The following is an 18,706-nucleotide window of genomic DNA, read 5'->3' as shown; positions in this document are numbered from 1 at the left end:
TACTGTTTGGTCAATTTATAGTATATAGTAGCGTCTTCTTTGCAGGCTGGTTGTTGTAGTGCTGACGCTTGTGATTCATATCCAGCGCGGAGTATTATGAATTACAAACATTACTCGGCAGCGATGGTTTTATTCTCTGGGTGTTTTCAAGAGGGGAGTGCACGAGTGGATTTGCCCTCCCCTAGATCCTGAAGTTTAAAGTTTGATCTCAGTTTCGCTTAGATGTTTTGACTTGGTGCAAATATCGAGATGGGATTTTCTACGTAAGTGAACTGAGGAGAATAGCCGGTGCAGATCATTGTCAGGACGTTGATGCGTTAATAGGTGTAAGGTGGAAGATAAACATGTGTTAACTTGAGTCTGCTTCATTTATTAACATGACCAAGCAGATCAGCATTATGTGGGAAGCATATAAATTGTTGCCAATAAAAACTTGTTGCAGGTACCATGAGCTCATTGAAGTACCAACCTGGTTTGTCATGTAAGTTTGCAGCTGGCCGTTATTGTAAAGTATGTTTCCCTGTACCAGATTTTACCTTGTGGTGGTCCATGTGCTAAAACCTTTAGGGGAATGGAAGGGTGGGGTCCATGGTTTTCCACACACCACCTTTTGCTTAATTTTAGTGCAACTGGTATCATATCACAATTTGTAATTAGCTGATCTGGAAGCTTTACTCCTTTTATTTTGAATTTCACAAAGAAGGGAAATATTTTCTGTAAACTCAGGCTTTCACCTTCCACAGCAGGCTCTGTAGAAGTTTGTATATTTAAAATGGTAGTTTTCTTTGCGCACCCACTGTGAATGTTAAATTGTTTAAAATTTATTGATTTATCTTGATTGTGAGTTAAGAGAAACCCATGTGTTCAAATGCAATTTGTCTATATTTTTCAGTGATTGTTATGGAATAAAAACATTTTGCTAAGAGTATGCTGTCATGGCATCCTACTCCCACCACCCCGCTGATGCAATTTGAGCTGACTTGAACATTTTTGGTGAAAGACTAGTATGCTATAGCATACTTAAGTGAAAAAGTGACAAGAGTGCTGGTGTTGAAAAGCTGACCCATGATAAACTAGGAGCAAGTGGTTGAATAAGGAAAGAAGGGTGTCATTGAACTTTGGTATGCGGATATAATTATTTTTACAACATCCTGCTGCTTCCACATAACCAACTAAAGTTGGTTTATTGAACGTAAGTTAAAGGGAGTGTTCCACATTTATGTGGGGTTTTGAACTCAAATAGCCATCTTGGAGACCTTTCAGTGCTATTCACAATCATGCCCATATTAAGACCTCAGCTCCTCTAGATTCTGAGCCATACACTGTAAAGATGAGAAAAGATGTATTGGTGAGAGTATTTCAAGGTCACCTTATCATTCATAACATAATAACATCATTCAAATCCTGTCATTCCATAAGCCATGCAGTGATCAAAGCCAAGGAAAATATGATGTTGAGGCATTTGTGCCTGGCATGCATGAGCGCAATTTCCAGATACATTGGCCATTAATTGGCTCTCAATGTTGTGCAGGGTATGATGATGCATTCACACCATGACACATTGAGGAGAATATTTACTTAACAGAGCATTGTCTTTTCTAGAGCAGTCTTTTCCATTTAAGAAGCATGTCAATAGTTAGAAGTGAGCTTGCTTCTTCATATCTGGTGTTTTTTTCAATATCTTCAAATGTGAAACATTCTCTTTGATTATAATGCACTAGCTATGACATGGACCAGTCTTTTCCACTTAAAAATGTAACAACTGTTCTAAGTGGGCCTATTTCATCACATCTGATGCTTGCTTCAACGTGTTCAAATGCGGAACATCCCTTTTAAACACATTGGCCTCTAATTCCCCAAATACACCATTTGTCATTTGGCACCTGACCTGCATCCTGACCTGCATGTGCTGGGCCAGCCTGCAGACGTTCCCGCTCATCGAGGGCCTGACGGGACCGCAGACGCTGGACGTGCTGCACAAGCGCATCACGGCGCTGGGCGCGCGTATCTCGGGCCAGTTCGTGGTGGACTGCGAGACGTACTTCTCCGCTCCATCACTGCGTAAGTCTGGCCGCTGGTCACATGGGTGACGCTCTGTGCGCTGTGAGGTCACTGCGGTGTGGGCCTTCCTCTGTTCCAGTGACTGTCGCCGTATCAAAGTCACTAAACAGTTTGATTTTGCCGGTTGTCTGATTGGGATAATGGGCTGAGTTTTGTTGTATTTGAAGGTTGCCTTTCACGACAAGCGATTTGTGTTGGAAATGTGCTATACAACAGTGTAGGGAAGATTACATTAAGTAAAGAATATCGTTCTTAAGTGTGTCACGTTCGAGGCTTCACCCCTGTGTGTGTACTACGTATACGTCCCCGCAATGCCGCAGGGACGATCTGCACTCCTCGCAAATGTCTGTATTGCTGCTTTTTCCATTCTGAATACCATTGGTTATATCTCATCTGTAATTTGTCATTGATGATGTCGTCACACTTTTTCCGCGTGCATGCACTTCGTATTCGTACATTAAATATTGTTGACCTGCATGCGTTTTGCTATTGGTAGCTAGTAATAATCTCCACTGGTCATGCCATAGTGATTTTGTGAGCCGTGTAGCCTGGCTCATGCGGCAGGCCAGCGAGGGCCGCGCCACCTGCAAATGATTGTGGAAGCATGGTGCGACTTAAGTGTATTTTCGGTCACGTAGCACCATAGACTTACGAATTCACTCACATTATTATTTTGCGACATATCCGTGTTGTCGTTGGTGGCTCCATCTATGCAATTCCTGCTGGCGTCATCTATGCTCGGTATGTGTTAGAACTCTTCTCTTTTATTGCCTCTGGATTTGAATGATCCACTGATAGTTCACAGGCGTAAAACAAAGCCTATATTTAACCAGTTCTGCTGCAAATCATTGTGCAGATGAACACTCCAGCCAACCAATGATCAGCTTCAGAAAAAGTAAACGATGGACGACACCTTTGCCTCTGACAAACTGTGAGGTGTCCTCATAGGTGTAACTGACAAAAAATCGGGACATGTTATTTTGCACTTGCATGAAAACAAGGTTGATGAACACCCCGCTGTGTCTGTTCGTGAATTTTTATTGCTGCGCAAAATGTTAAAGAGGATGGACCCGCCGAATATTATTTTGTGGCGTCTCGCTCTCGTAGAACGTTGTGTCGTCTGTGCCTGATTCTTACAGTATGTGCAACCTGCCGTTTTGGCAGCCATTCACCGTTTGTGTTGTAACATTTCCGGGGAGTCAAAGCTTAAGTAGCGTGGATTCGTGCTGTGTTAACACCCTTTGGATAGAAGCAGTATTCAACGCGCAATTATCCATGCCGTATTGTGGCTCATCGATTCAAGCTATGTATTGCGCTCACGTGCCGAAATCCATTGCAGGATTAAGGCATCGGTAACTTCCCATTGTTAAGCGTGACCACGCAGAGGCAGCACCACCTATGAGCCGGTTTTTCGCTAGGAAGGAGATAAGATTTGTGGGCCGCACGTACAACAGTATTACGTGACTGTTTTGGTAAAAATTGTACGCCTGCCAATGGATGCATTGTTTTTTTTTAAGACAACATCTGCCATTGTAACCCTTAACACATTTTCGATACCCTTCCCTTGAAGGTCAACTGTTTGCCGCGTTACTGACGACCCTGATGGTGAGTTTAAGACCCCTATCAATGACGTATTACTGTGACTTTTTAATTTTAGGTATGGCTAGCTTAAAATACTCCTGTAGATTAACAATGGTAAAAAATGTTCGAAAATGAAGAGAAATTTCAAGCTTCTCAAAAATAGACTATAACCAATTACTGTACGTCTCGGGGGTTTGTCCACACAGTGTTTAAGCTACTTTTCCGAAACCCCAGCTTCCCTTCATTTAATCCAGCACAAAAGATAATATTTATGGAAGTAGACGATTATTTAGAATCAGACATCTCCTCTGTTGCAACCATCAGCAGCGGGGTCTCAGAGCTGCTGACACCTTTGGCGGTTGACGATGCTGCAATGTCAGTCCAAAACGTGCATTATTCACACGTGAATCACCACGTACACGAGACAGGCGATTGGCCAGCGCGGACGCATACACACACACACGTTAATGAACGAGCGAAGCGACGAAAATGTGCGCAACAAACACCGTTGGTAGAGGTGGGTACGGTACAACATGCGAGCAACGGCGCGAATCGGGGGGACCTTTAGCCATCATGATCATGATGATTTGTCATCTTTAGTCATCCATGATTAAGGTTAGGTACGACCACCATCATATATCGCCCCACAAACAAGAGTCCATGACCGATGAAAAAAAGAAGAAAGTGATCAGTTCTAATGTTGGGCAAGTTCGGTTCTTTCCTATTCGTAGCCCCGCTTCCCGTACATTTGTATTCAACCTGGTGGCCCCAGATTCGGGTCGCAGGAGAAGCATGATCTCGATAGGCTCTGTCCCCATTCGACTGGGCGAATGCAAAACTAGCCATGTGACGCAACGTGCGTTCGGTGAAGACCGGGCCGCAGGTCTGGTACACGGCCGCTGCTCGACTCCTGCCCTCTGCCGTGAACAGACAGCTGAGTCGCAGTCAGGAGCGGCGGAGCCCGGAGCTGGCGGCGCGCCGTCTCCGCCGCCGGTGTACCGCTGGGCTCAGCCCGCCTCCCGCACCGGCGGTCAGCCGCGTGCCTCAGTTCTCAGCCGCCACCATCCGTCACAACGGCCCGGTTCCCGAAGTGCGGGCGGCTTGTATTGGATGCCCCCGGCAGGTGTGAAGCGGGGACTGGCGGGTGTTGGCAGCGCCGGAGCAGCGCTCGGGACTCTGCCGGGCCGCCGGTCTGTTGCGGTTGTCTGTGGGCGGATGCGGGACCCATCCCAGTGGACGGAGCTGGGTGGTGCGGGCGCCGCAGGGTGTCGCTCGGTGTTTAGACATCGAGCTGCCCTGAGCAGATTGCACAGTCATCCACCTAGGTGCAGGCTCAGTGACAGGAGCAGCGAGCAGGCGGGCCTCTCTGCGCCTTGCAGACAACATCTTGACGAATCCACGGGTGTGGTCATGGAAGGAATTAGTTTCACGCAACACCAGCAAATATGCTAATTCAAATGTTCCCAAAAATGCACTTGTGCTCCATGAAAGGGGCGTGGAGATGTGTGTCGCGCTCTGTTTATGCATGCAAAAAGTGTCCTGTGAAGATTCACGCGTGCCGAGACGTAGTACAAAGTATGGATCGTGTGGCGTGGGGCCCGACACGGCCGGTCCGTCCCACGGCGGCCGGTCTGTTCGCCCGGTCCGAGGCGGCGCCGCCGTGCGCCGCCGGTGGCGGCCGATTGATTCTGTGAGCGCGCCAAGTGGCGGAACTGCGGCCGGCGGCGCCAGCGCCGGCCCCTCGGATCTCCGCCCGCGACACGGTCCCGGGCCGCGGCCGCTGGACGGGTTCTGGTCACGCGCCCCCCCCCCCCCCCCACCTCCACCCCGCCCCACTCGCGGCGATCAGGCAGGGGTTGCCGGTGCTGTGGTGGGACCCGAGCGTGTGTACTAGTGGAGACTAGTGGAGACGAATGTGATGCATTGTGCAGCGGATGAGAGCGGAGTTTAGCGCTTGGTTGGCCGACACTTGGCTGTCACAGCCATTAGCGCTGATTGTTGAAAACGATCGTTGGCTTGTTGGCTTGGTTTGTCGGAATGGTTTGAAGGCCTGACTTTGTGCTCGCGATTCCTTAGGTGTGAATGCCTATGACTAGAGAGACTATGACTAAGATTCCTTAGATTTAAATTCAGGATTCCTTAGATTTAAATTCAGGATTCCTTAGATGTAAATCCCGTGAGTAAATGCCCCATTCGAGCTTGCTGCGCACGGCATCCGCTCCAAACGTACCACTGGAGTTGCGCGGTTTCAATTCGACGAGTAATGCACCTGGGAACATTTAAGTCGGACAGGACAGCAGTGTGCCGGTGTGCCGTCTAGTCGGAGTCTGCTGTTGGGATGCGGTGCTCCCTGGCGGTCGCCGGGAACCTATCCTGTGGTGGGCAGTGTCCGCGCTGAAGGACAGAACAGCGGTGACGGGGCCCACAGCAGGGACAGCAGGGGCAGCAGTGTGCCGGCGTGCCATCGAGCCTTGAACCTGCTGTCGGGATGCAGTGCTCCCCGGCGGTCGCCGTGAGCCTGTCCTGTTTTGGGATGTGTCCGCGCTGAAGGACAGGACAGCAGTGTGCCGGTGTGCCATCGAGTCTGAGTCTGCCGTCGGGATGCAGTGTTCCCCGGCGGTCGCCGTGAGCCTGTCCTGTTTTGGGCTGTGTCCGCGCTGAAGAACAGAACAGTAGTGTGCCGGTGTGCCGTCGAGTCTGAGTCTGCTGTGTGGATGCAGTGTTCCCTGGCGGTCGCCGTGAGCCTGCCCTTTTGTGGGCTATGTCCGCGCTGAAGGACAGGACAGCGGTGACGGGACCCGCAGCAGGGACAGCAGGGACAGCAGTGTGCCGGTGTGCCGTTGAGTCTGAGTCTGCTGTCGGGATGCAGTGTTCCCCGGCGGTCGCCGTGAGCCTGTCCTGTTGTGGGCTGTGTCCGCGCTGAAGGACAGGACAGCAGTGTGCCGGTGTGCCGTCGAGTCTGAGTCCGCTGTTGGGATGCATTGCTCTCCGGCGGCCGCCGTGAGCCTGTCCTGTTGTGGGCTGTGTCCGCACTGAAGCTCTTCAGGGACCGAGGGATCAGGGAGCTCTTCGTGCCAGGATTTGCTGGCGCTGTTTTGTTTGTTTTGACGAACCCGAAGGAAAAACAACTGGAACCATTTCTCCAGCTTACGGCTGTCGGTCCAGAAATTAGCGGCTTACTCGAAGGCGGTCTGTTTTGCTCTGTTTTCTTTCCAAGCGTCGCGACACGGCGACAGTTGTAGATGATTTCGTAGAGGTCTTCGTCGTTCTGCGCCTGGCTTGGTTTGGCGGCATCTGATGCGCGTCACGTGCGCTGCTGTCACCAGTTGCGGATTTCGTAGAAATGGACATGGTGACAACGTAGTTGTTCCAGGGTGCACAAGACTCCTGCTATCGTTAGTTACGTATGCTCATGTAATCGCACGTGTTATCACGCAGCTGCATATGTTCGATAATGAAGCCACACGTGTGTGCTCACATAATTACGAGATCATAGTTATCATGATGCGATAGGCATAATGATACGTAATCTTATGAAGTCGCGTTAGCTATTGACGTGGGACGTATTGTCATGTTACATAGTATTTGTCGTCGATATCGACCTGCGTTCTTGTGGCTTTTTTGCATCACTGGTCAGGTGGGGTGGGGGTGGGGAGGAGGTCGACCGAGATATGTCCCCCAAGGCGACAAAGCAGCATAACATCTCTCTCTGCTTGACTTTTATGCGTCGATCACAATTTACATTGTGAATTTAGCTCACTCCGAAGATGTGATGCCCGGTCCAACCTGGCTCTTCCCATAAGCAAGATGTTGCAGCTCATGGTAAATTGAGAACATCGTCAATTTCTGGCTTTATGCTATTTTATATTGTATTTTCCGCTAAGCTAACGCTTTCCTAGCCGTTTTAAGTAATGATTGATAGATGTTTATGCAGTCTAAAAGTTGTTTATGTCATTTAAAATACAATTTTTTATTAAGGTTTGAACTTATTTGAAACTAATTGTACGAACCTTAGACCCCACGAATGGTAATCCAGGGGCGTAACTAGAACAAATAAACAACTTCCCCCGTGATGTCACGAGCATTCGTGCATGGCACCCCCGTTCAGTATGACAGGGTGACAGGGTGCGTGTGACTTACAAAATGTCCCATATTATAAATGCATCTTTCGGACTCGTAAGCATTGCCATACAAAGTATGTAGCCACGCGACCCTGGTTCGTAGTTAACCGATCTCTTGCGCCTGGACTTAGACGATGCACACACTTTGCTCACTTGATCCGCTGCTATCATCCTGTTAGCATTCACGTGTGTCACTTCTGGCCACCGAGACACGTGACAACAGTGGTGTGACATTGTTTGGCTTCAAACATATAAGCTGTTTCACAATGACTGTAACGGTTTACAAAAATCTATGTATTGCCCGGAGTATTGTGCGTATTGCGGAAGCAATACTGTATATTACCTCCGCACCCCCCCCCCCCTCCTCCGCCACCCCCTGTGAAGTCGTTATCAAGTGCACTGGGGCTTGTAATAAGTTATGTGTGAGTTAAATGAGAAAAAACACAAAGTCTCAATATTATTTTAAACGACTGAGAAACCGCGACCGAAAATTATGAAGGGCTGTGGCCTTTGTTTTGGCGTACGGTCAGCGAAAGTGCTCAGAATTTTGGGGTGATAGGATGTGCTGTGTATCATTTCTCTCCAGCCAGCGCCAGTAGCCAACGCTCAATGTTATACTTTCAGAAAGTTGGGGGCTCACCTCTCGCCCATCGCCCCTCCCCGCTCCGCGCCCCGTCTTTGGCATGCATTGGTCGTGTAACTGCTGGAAATGCCTTTGAATATTCCGTATTGGTGGGTCTGTGTTCTTCCTCACGATTGCAGCGGCGCGTCGCTTTGATCTGTTGTGATTTTCCCGCCACACGCGCCAGAACGCACGCACTGGCTCACAACAAGCCTGTTTTCCGCGTGTAACGGTTTCAATCTTTGCAAAGCGGTCGTGCGGTGCGTCATTTTTCACGTGCGCCGTTGACACGTCAGCCGGCGGGGTCCTTCATGCCCCGCCGTCCTGTCGCGCTGTGATGTGGGCTTCAAACGGGCCGCGCGCGCGCGTGCCGGCCTCCCCTCTCCCTGCCCGCCCACCTGCACCACCGGGACAGTCGGCCTTGCATCCCCCGCCCCCTCCCCCTTCCAGTCCACTTCCGTCTGTCCGCACCCGTGCGTCTGCCGCGCCCGTGCTGCCACCGCTGTTCCGCTGAGTCGACTTTGTGTCTCTGTTCCGGCAATTGCGGTGTGGGCGGGGACTAAGAATGGTGAGCTTCCGGTGAAAACCTTGCTGTGGACGAAGTTAGTCATGTTCCGCAAACTGGACAGCTATAGTTGTGTGGTCAATTTGTTCGGTCGTTATTTAAGCAATGACACCTGCAGTAAATACAGAAGACGCTGGTGTAGGACTTCACGTAGTTAAGTTGTTGGGAGATAACAAAATCATGCTGAGCACGTTGACTTCAGAAGCGCACAGTTGCTTTGGAACGATTTTCGTGATGCTTGGCTTTTTACTGTTATGTGTCTTGTGGTGCTACTGGTAAGGCCGCCAGTCGGGCATGTACGCACCTACTATCAGTCCCTGAGGCCACCATGATCCCGGGCCCGTGTCTTCGCCAGCCTGCCAGCGTTCGCCCTGGGCGTGTTTCGTCGGCGTCTGCCTGCCATCGCCGGCTCCGGCGGGCCACTGACAGCCAGTACTGATGGTGTGGCGGTGACTGTGGAGCGTCTACGCATGACAGTCAGCGTTGTGCCCGGCGGCCCCGCGAGGTCACGGGCAGGCCCAGGCCGGGCTGGCTCCGGCGGGCCACTGACAGCCAGTTCTGATGGTGTGGCGGTGACTGGGGAGCGTCTACGCATGACAATCAGCGCTGTGCCCGGCGGCCCCGCGAGGTCACGGGCAGGCCCAGGCCGGGCCGGCTCCGGCGCGCGGGAGCGGAACTGGAGCGTCGGCTGCCGGCGACCCGTGCCCAAGCAAGAGCTGTAGACCCTGTGCCGAACAGCGCCGGATCCTGGACACTGTCGTTGTTTCTCCATGTAGCGGAAGAGCGCGACATTTGCTCATGTTTTGTCAAATTAACGGACGATTGTCCATTGCCCCCCCCCCCCCCCCCACCACAACAATCCGTCGCCCCTGGCCGGGCGGCCATTGGGCGGGGCTGCGGGAGAATGATGTCTTACTGGTTGATCTACTTCAGAGACTTGGCCTCTTGTTGACCTGCTTTGGAAACACTTCTAGACAGAAAGTTGGGGCTGGGGAGAGGCATCTTATCATTTGATAAGGTAGGGGTCATCCGCGAGCAATAATCGTTTTAAAGCGATGTGTTGACGCAACTTCCCAGAGGGTATATAAATTTAAAAACTGCGTGTCCAAGTGCGTAGCTTTCAGAGCGGTCCGCTGTCTGCAAAACTTCAGCATCACGCTTGGGCGCGTGCATCATTGCGCAGGCATTGCGCGATGCTGACACTAAGCGCTCGCCGCCCGCGCCCGGAGCTGCACTTCGTTCGCCGGAAGTTATCTGGAGCTTGGGATGAGAAACGGCATGACAGCTTTTTATCCGGAGTTTGTTTGGGCACGGCCGCGACCTATGGTCCGCAAAAACTTACGATGCGAATTGGCTGTTGCAATGGCCTTTTAGAACGCAAAACAAGGACGCCAGGGTGAAGTAAGAGCAAGTGCATCCGTCGCGACCCAGTGTCACCCCGAGCAGGATATGTAAACGAACCATTCAGCGCGGTCGGGTACGTTGGGAAACTGCCCGCTAATTCCTGTGAGATCAACACCAGCGTCGTGGGGTCGGTCATATGATATAATCCAGCTTCTTTCACCAGAGTAGGTATGCGCATATGATATGCTCTTTGCTCTCTGGCATCACTAAAACCATTGAGGAATGCTTGTGGTGTGCTCGCAGACCTTAGGTTCTCATCTCGCCCATCTGATCAGCTTCTCGGCTAACAAACACTTCTGGGTGGAGGTTGGCTGAGCAAGTGATCCCCGTACTCGGTGGTTAGGGGAACGACGTGTCTTCTGTCAGAGGAGGAATCCTGTCCCCAGTCTGACACTGTCCCTCTTTGTGAGGCTGTTACTCAGCCGAGAAATACACCTTCTCCCAACGGCGCCTTTCCGCTGGCAAGGACGAGCCGCCAGTTACCGAGCTGAGACTGGAATGATCGCCTGAGAGTGGGCTGGTAAACGGGCCTGGCCATGTCAGCCGCCGAGGTGCTGGGGAGGTCATAGATTACGTTCATTGTAACGAAAACACTAAAAAGGTGCAATTATTTTGGCCTGGCTTTGGCCATAGACGATTTGGCCATCCACCTGTGTGGTGATATGGTCGCTTTTGTCTTGGTTCAGACCCAGCGACTAGTGCACTGGAAGGCGTTCGTAAGGCTACGCAGGCCCTTTCCGGGTCGGTTGTTTACGTTGCTGTAGGCGGGACAATTTGGCGTTGATTAATGGATTGTAGACGATGCATTCGTGCATTCTCAAATGCTGTGGTTTCTGACACCTGATGGTGATCCGCAAAAAACGTCCGAAAAAGCTGAGCGGCCGGCTCCTGCCGTTCAACTTAGAATTTAACTTGAATTAACTTAAATTATATAATATGATAAATATATAATATAATATGATATAAATATATAATATATAATAATATAAATATATAATATAATGATATAATATAATAAATTATCTTAAATTAAACTTAAAATTTCCCCGCAGCGTAGGAGGAAGTCGCTTAGCTCAGGACCTCTTGAGATGCTTCTGATCAGGGATTATGTCAACGGGTCCTGAGCGTCCCAGGTACCAAATCCACATGTGAGTCGCAGCCGTCCCTCGCATCTGCCGTGAGAAAGGATGCGCTATTCCAATTCCGCAGTGCTGTTTTGCGTCGCTGCGGGGTGTTGGTGCGGCTAGCGTGGCACGTTTGCGCCGTCCGTGAAGTGTCCGGCGAACGCAGCGGATGGCACCGCAATTTTCCTTGCTACGCGTCACACATGCCACTCAAATAGTACACTGATACGTGTGACAGTCGACCTTTGCCGCGTCGCGGGCCTCGACAACCATCAGGTCTAGACGCGTGCTGGACCGACCGCAGTTACCTAGGCGACCGCACCCGGTGGCGTGCGCTACCTGTCGCGCTAACACCGACACTCTCCACAGTGCCGGGGAACTCGCAACGGATCCTGAACGTGCTGCACAACACGGAGGAGCCGGCCAGCGTGTTCGCCATCCTGGAGGGAGGCGCCAAGCAGCCGGTGCTGGTGGCCGACACGCTGCTGGACGCGCTGCTGCCCAAGGTGGCGCTCCTGTACACGTCCAACAAGAAGCAGACGCGCATCGAGTCCAAGGGCAACCGCTACGAGATGGGCGACTTCGTGGTCAAGCTCGGCAGTGTGACCATGTCCGGCAGCTTCAAGGGCATTCTAGTGGAGGTGCGAATGACCGGAGGTTGTCAGGACCAGCAGTCGTGAGCTCCAACCGCAGTGTCTGTGTAGAAGCATCCCGCTGGGGACTAAGCTTGTCATGGGACCGTTACACGAGTGTAAATTGTTGATGGGTTGAGGATGGTGCGTTTTCTGACTCAGTGGCTGCGTGCGTAAGCAGCGGCTACGACGACTTTGAATCATCAATGCTATAGCATGTTTTGAAAGATCCTAACATGGTACAAGATTTACATTGGCTGTAAAACCTTGAATTAATGGTTAAGCTGGGTCGTGATGGTGGTTTTGGTGTATGGGCTCTTGATCTGATAGTACGTAGGACCTATATATGACCAGTAAAGGATCACGATATTCTCGTGGAGATATCCCTAAGACTTGGGGCGGTGGGAGAAGGAGGGCTGACGCGGGACGGGGCGCTATTTCCCACGCCTGTGCTGCACTTGGAGAACGATTTCCTTGCCTCCATTAGCGACAACGCTTGTGTCGTGTTTGCGCTCTGTGTACATGTGTGGACGATTCCGCCTCCTTCCTCTGTCTCAGGCATCTCCTTTTTCCCTTCCACTCCCCTCACACTCCCCTCTCGCCACCCCTCCGTTGACTGCGTACTTAATTCGCGTTCTCTACTCTCTCTCTCCTTCACATCCCCCCTCCCTCTTTCCCTCTCCCATTTCCTCCCTCCTTTCCTCCCCCCCCTCTTTCCCTCCCTCTCCCTCCCATTTATTCCCTCCTTCCCTCCCTCTCCCTCCCATTTCCTCCTTCCTTCATTGCCTCTCTTCCTCTCTCCCTCTCCCTCCCTCCCCCCTCCCTCCCTCCTCTGTTGACACGGAAGCCTCGCCCGGACGCCGCTCCGCTGTGTGGGTGGGCCTCTCTCTCTCCGTGATGGAGCGCCGCCGCCCGACGACCCCGTCCTCCAGGCCGGGGGCGTCACCGCCGGCTGAGTTATCCCCGGCCACCCGCCTCCAGGGCCGCCGCGGCACGCCGCCAGGCCGGCTGACACGGACGCGGAGATCAGATGGGAGCGCTGGTCTTAATTGGGGAATGGTTCGCTCGCACTCACTGGCTTAGATCCCGCAGCCACGCCGAGACTCACTGTTGGGAAAACCTCGCTGAGAGCTGGGCCGTTTCAAGTAGTATGAATGGGGCGTTCTTTAAGGTTCGTGGTCTGTGTGGGGCTGCAGTGCTGCGGCGCCCACATGGCACGCTCGTCCCCGGCATCACGTGCGACCTGCGTGTGGACTGTCGTGCGGATGCGGACCCGTCGCGCTGTACCCCCTCCCCCCTGTCCTCAGGTGTCGTATCTGGCCTGCGTGGTCCCCGCGCTCTGCTGGGAGATGGTCTGGGAGTTCATGCAGTCCTTCCTGGGCAGCACGGTGCCCTCCACCCTGCCGCCGTACATCCAGGTGAGCGCACCTCCACACCGGTCGCTGTCGCCAGTCTCGGCTCCGGGCTCAGCGCGGGACCTGCGCGGCTGTTGTTCGGTCTGGATGGTGTTGGTGATGGCTGTTGGGGTCAGCCAGTCGGTGCCCGCATCTGTCCGTCAATGGTGGCACACGCCGGCCAGGAGCGACGTCCGCCGGTAAGGGCCGGTGGTCGCCGGTTAGGGCCGGTGGTCGCCGGTCAGGGCCGGTGGTCGCCGGTTAGGGGCGGTGGTCGCCGGTCAGGGGCGGTGGTCGCCGGTCAGAGCCGGTGGTCGCCGGTCAGGGCCGGTGGTCGCCGGTCAGGGCTGGTGGTCGCCGGTTAGGGCTGGTGGTCGCCGGTTAGGGCCGGTGGTCGCCGGTTAGGGCCGGTGGTCGCCGGTCAGGGCCGGTGGTCGCCGGTTAGGGCCGGTGGTCGCCGGTCAGGGCCGGTGGTCGCCGGTTAGGGCCGGTGGTCGCCGGTCAGGGCCGGTGGTCGCCGGTCAGGGCCGGTGGTCGCCGGTCAGGGCCGGTGGTCGCCGGTCAGGGCTGGTGGTCGCCGGTCAGGGCCGGTGGTCGCCGGTCAGGGCCGGTGGTCGCCGGTCAGGGCCGGTGGTCGCCAGTTAGGGCCGGTGGTCGCCGGTCAGGGCCGGTGGTCGCCGGTCAGGGCCGGTGGTCGCCGGTCAGGGCTGGTGGTCGCCGGTCAGGGCCGGTGGTCGCCGGTCAGGGCTGGTGGTCGCCGGTCAGGGCCGGTGGTCGCCGGTTAGGGCCGGTGGTCGCCGGTCAGGGCCGGTGGTCGCCGGTTAGGGCCGGTGGTCGCCGGTCAGGGCCGGTGGTCGCCGGTTAGGGCCGGTGGTCGCCGGTCAGGGCCGGTGGTCGCCGGTCAGGGCCGGTGGTCGCCGGTCAGGGCTGGTGGTCGCCGGTCAGGGCCGGTGGTCGCCGGTCAGGGCCGGTGGTCGCCGGTCAGGGCCGGTGGTCGCCAGTTAGGGCCGGTGGTCGCCGGTCAGGGCCGGTGACTGCTGGCCAGCCGGCCCCGGACGACGTGCGCCAGCCGCCGGCTGGGTGTGAGACGGCTGCAGTTTCAAGCCGTTCAGACGGTGGGCTCGGGCTGCGATCCGTTGCGCGGACTGTGCCGCTGGGAAGCTGCTCAGCCCAGCTTGTACAGAGGCCGTGGTTACACGCCACCCGGGTGCACCATTATGGCACGTGTTTTCCGTCGCGCCGGCTCCTGGCGCGCGTTACACCGCCCGCGAGCGCGCGGTGCCGCGAGCGCGCGGCGGGCAGTTGAGGCGCCGGCGGCGGCATTCGCAGGCGTGCTGCGTTACACCGCGTCGCTGTCCGGTCCGAGGGTCGCGGCACGTGTCTCGCCGCCACCGCGCCTCGGCTGGCCGTCGGACGGTGCCGCAGCGGCTGCGGGAGCGGGCCGACGCTAATTGATCAGCGCCCCGATGGAAGCCGGTCCCGGGACGTCGACGCGGCACCGGCCGTGACTAATGAGACAGGCGGCCGCGCTCGCGCCAGCCCGAGTCAGGCCTGGACAGGCTGAGTAAGCTCACAGCTCCGGTTCAGACAGGCTGAGTGAGCTCGCAGCTCCGACCCAGACAGACTATGTGAGCTATGACTCGTCCTTGGCCGGCGTAATAAGTGTCGGCGTCCTCCAACGCCGTCATGGGTGGGCTGAAGAGGGTCTGGTTCTACCTCATCGGCGGCCTCTTCCAGGCTTGGCACAGACACACTGGAAGGGCTCCGGCCATTTTAAGGTTACTCGTTTCTGTCCCGGTTCTTTCAGTCCCGATCATGTCTGGGGGTGGCATTACTGCTCCTGTCCTCTCCACACCAGACTATCGGGCCAGAGAGAGCCGGGGGCGGCAGACCGCGTGACAGCGGGTCGGCAGAGCTGCCCATCGGCCCCTTCCCCGGCGGACCCCGGCCTGTGAGAGCCACCGAGACGCCTCCGCCTTCCGGCGCGCCAGGACCCGGCTCAGGCGCACGCTCAGCCTGTAGGCGCCGCTAAGCGGGCGCTCCTCTCCGTGAGCCGTTTCCCTTCAGACTCGGCCGACGGCCGCGCGTTCGCCGGCGCTCGGATCAGGGTCCGGGCCGGAAACTCTAGTGCCAGCTCAGACAAATGCGTCCGACGGCCGCGCATTCGCCGACGCTGGGATCAGGGTCCGGGTCGGGAACTCTGGTGCCAGCTCAGACGAATGCGTCCGACGCCGGCCGGGCGCACGGCGCCGCACGTGCCGTGCCGTGCGCCAAGGCCGCGGCGTGCCGCACGACTGGACGGCTGCACGAGCGCGCGGTGGTGAGCGTGGCGCGACCCGGAATGCCGCCGCCGCCGCCGCCGGCGCAGCTGGACTGTTGAGATGAGCGGTGCCGGGCGGGCCGGCGGCGGCGACCTTGCCCGCCCCCTCCCCCGACGTCGCGTGAGGAGGGCGGGTCGCCGGCGCGTCAGAGGCTCGCCGACGGGTCGCCGCTGCCGCGGCGGCGGCCCGCTTCAGCTGATTATTTACGGCTGTTTGTTTTCGGCAGGCGCCGCCACTATTTCGGATGACCGCTCACCTCGACATTCTGGCGGCGCGCGCGGCGGCCTTCGCTCCGTCGGGGGACCGGCGGAAGGGTCGCGCCGGGGTGCCAATTTGGGCGGGACGCTTTTTTAGAAATGCCAGAATGGTGGGATTCCTGCCGTTCTCGGACATGAAAAAGAGGTCGGATGGCATGGGCTGTCGCCTTGAAGCCTTCTTTGCTTCTTGTAATGCTCGCTCTTGGATAACGTGTCTTGTAAGCTGTATTGTTAGACAAATAAAGGCGTTCATTGCGTCGCCCGGAAGTCAAGCTAGGGCTTAGCACATGGAGACATTAGCGTATTCTGCTGTTTCCGGTGGCGCTGGCTTTGTGCGGACATGTCGGCGTGGAAGCTGATGAGCCACGCTTGTTTGTAAACTTCCAACCCAACTCCTGCCCTTGCGTGGCCTTGGCTTTGGGTGCCATTTGACTATTGTAGTCGGCGCGCCCTAAAGTCTAAATTCCCCTCTACTGAGCGTCGCGATCCTTCGGCGATCGGAGTCACCGGGTGTTTTGTGCCCCTCGGGCGGTAATTCCCACCGACGTTATCGGTCGTTACCGGCTTACACATTGCTGGCACACTCAACCAACTGCGTCGGTCTGGTTCGCATGTTTGTCGAACAACCGCAAATGCATTGGCGTCGCTCTGTGGTCAGGTTTGGTGCTGAGGCGCGGGGGACTTTGGCTGCGGTCGGGACCAGCTGGGGACAGCCTCTGCTGAACCTGACTGATTCTGGTGTCGATGGATTGGGAACATCAGCGTCGGACGATTGCTCTAAGCTGTTTATGAATCTGTCTCGATCGTGGGTCCTTGTTTATGGTACTGAGAACGCTGTACGATCGATGCGCGATTTCTGTTGTTTGTTTTGCTGGATCTGGAGCCGCGGCGTTAAAGCCGACAGCCACGGGCGCGAAGCAACAAGATAAGAATCGTCCGCCCTGTGTCCTCAGAACCGCCAGAACTCCGTCTTCAGTCCCACGGACACCATCCAGATGTACCTGGAGAAGTTCAACGAGTTCCGGAAGCTGACGGTGGCCCGGTGATGGCCGGCTTGCCGCCGTGGCGGCGCTTCAAAGCCGGCGCCGCCGACACTGGTGCGGTGGTGACGCAGTGACACGATGGTGATCCGTGACTGGTGCCACGCCGGTGCCAAGACTGGTGCCGCGTCGGTGCCAAGACTAGTGACACGCTGTGAGGCAGCCGCGACCGCGCCTCCGCGGCGGCGCCGTGCCGGGGGGCCGGCCGCCGGCGGCCGGGCGCTCGGGACGCTCCATGGACACGTCGCCGTAATCGGCCATTGTCGGCTGCAGCAGCGCGCCGGCGCGGCGCCGCCTTAACCCGCGCGACGCTGCGACGCGCGCGACCGCCGAGCGAGGCCGACAGCCGGGGCGGGGACGGCGCCGCGGCGGCCGGGTCCTTCGGGTGGCTGTCAGCGCGTGCGGGCGTCACCCCGCGGCGGCGGCGGCGGCGGCTGGGTCCTTCGGGTGGCTGTCAGCGCGTGCGGGCGTCACCCCGCGGCGGCGGCGGCGGCGGCGGCGGCGGCGGCGCGGCGGCGGCGGCGCGTGCGGGCGTCACCCCACGGCGGCGGCGCGGCGGCGGCGGCGCGGCTTGTCATGCGGCTCACGCAGCAGTCGCGGCGCCCGGGCCGCAGCCGCCGTCCAGGCATCACCCGGCGCTATTCACAGCGAGAGTGCGGCGCGTGAACTCTGCGCCGCGGTCGTTCATCTGGTCTGTTCGTGAGGGTCGGTGGCTTTGACGCCGTCAGCCCTGAATACAGCTCGTTTTACACGGCTCGGCGAGTTTAACATCGCTATTCAACGGCGTTGCTGGGGGCGTCATACGAAACGTGTAGCTTCGAATGCCGAAACGTTGCACGTAATGGCCGGCAACTGAGCACGAGCCCTGCTGTGTCCGACAGGGGATGCCTTATGGCATCAGTCAGCGGTATGCGGCCGGGAATGCACTGCTCACCACAAGCCGGTGTGAGGAAATGACCCTGCAAATCAGCAGGCCAGATCTCCAGCCCCGCTGCGGTATGTGCGAGCCTGCCGGGCCGCCTGCAGTCTGGGCCGGCGTCTCCCGGCGTCCGCCCCGCGCGCCCGGCGCCGAGTTCAGCCACCTCCCCTCGATCAATCGGTCACCGGATGGGCTGAGCCGCGCGCGGCAGGTGGCTGCTCGCTCGGCTCGTGCACACATCATCATCCGATTAACCCTATTCGCCGCAGTGCAAATAAACACAGCCGCTCTCCGGCCGGCGCGGCCGGCCCGCGCGCTTCAAACGAGCGGCCGGTGCGCTGGGGGAACAGGTGCCGACCTTACCCGCGCCGGGCGCCGCGCCGCCTCGCCGCCGCCCGGCACCGCGGACGCTTTGTACGCCGGCACAACCCTTGACCCAGTGGCGGCGGTGACGCGCGGCACCAGCAGCTGCCGCCGGTGTTTGTCTTGGCTGTGCGGCGCGCGTGCCGTCGTTTGTCCACGGCGCGCTGTTCTGAATCAGTGTCCGCCGACCGGCCGGGAATAGGCGGCGACGGTAGGGCGGGGTGGACGCCGCCGACGCGCGGAGACATTCTCGGCACGGGTCTGACGGGCGGGAGCTCTGACGGGACACGCCCACTGACCTA

At 56.6% G+C, this 18,706-nt stretch overlaps 1 protein-coding gene across 1 annotated transcript; it reads left to right on the top strand.

Annotated features, from left to right (window-relative positions):
* Nucleotides 1-1,904: 1,904 nt before the first annotated feature.
* On the top strand, nucleotides 1,905-17,323 carry LOC119097831 (mediator of RNA polymerase II transcription subunit 20-like). Its single transcript, XM_037220787.1, has 4 exons — nucleotides 1,905-2,061; nucleotides 11,848-12,119; nucleotides 13,418-13,528; nucleotides 17,036-17,323. The coding sequence occupies exons 1-4, from the start codon at nucleotides 1,905-1,907 to the stop codon at nucleotides 17,126-17,128; spliced, it is 633 nt and encodes a 210-aa protein (XP_037076682.1). The 3' UTR covers nucleotides 17,129-17,323.
* Nucleotides 17,324-18,706: the final 1,383 nt, after the last annotated feature.

Source organism: Pollicipes pollicipes, unplaced genomic scaffold (genome assembly GCF_011947565.3).
Source record: "Pollicipes pollicipes isolate AB1234 unplaced genomic scaffold, Ppol_2.1 Scaffold_2543;HRSCAF=2982_pilon_pilon_pilon, whole genome shotgun sequence".
Lineage (NCBI taxonomy): Eukaryota > Metazoa > Arthropoda > Thecostraca > Pollicipedomorpha > Pollicipedidae > Pollicipes > Pollicipes pollicipes.
Note: the sequence above shows the minus strand (reverse complement) of the source record. Positions and strands in the feature narration are given on the sequence as shown.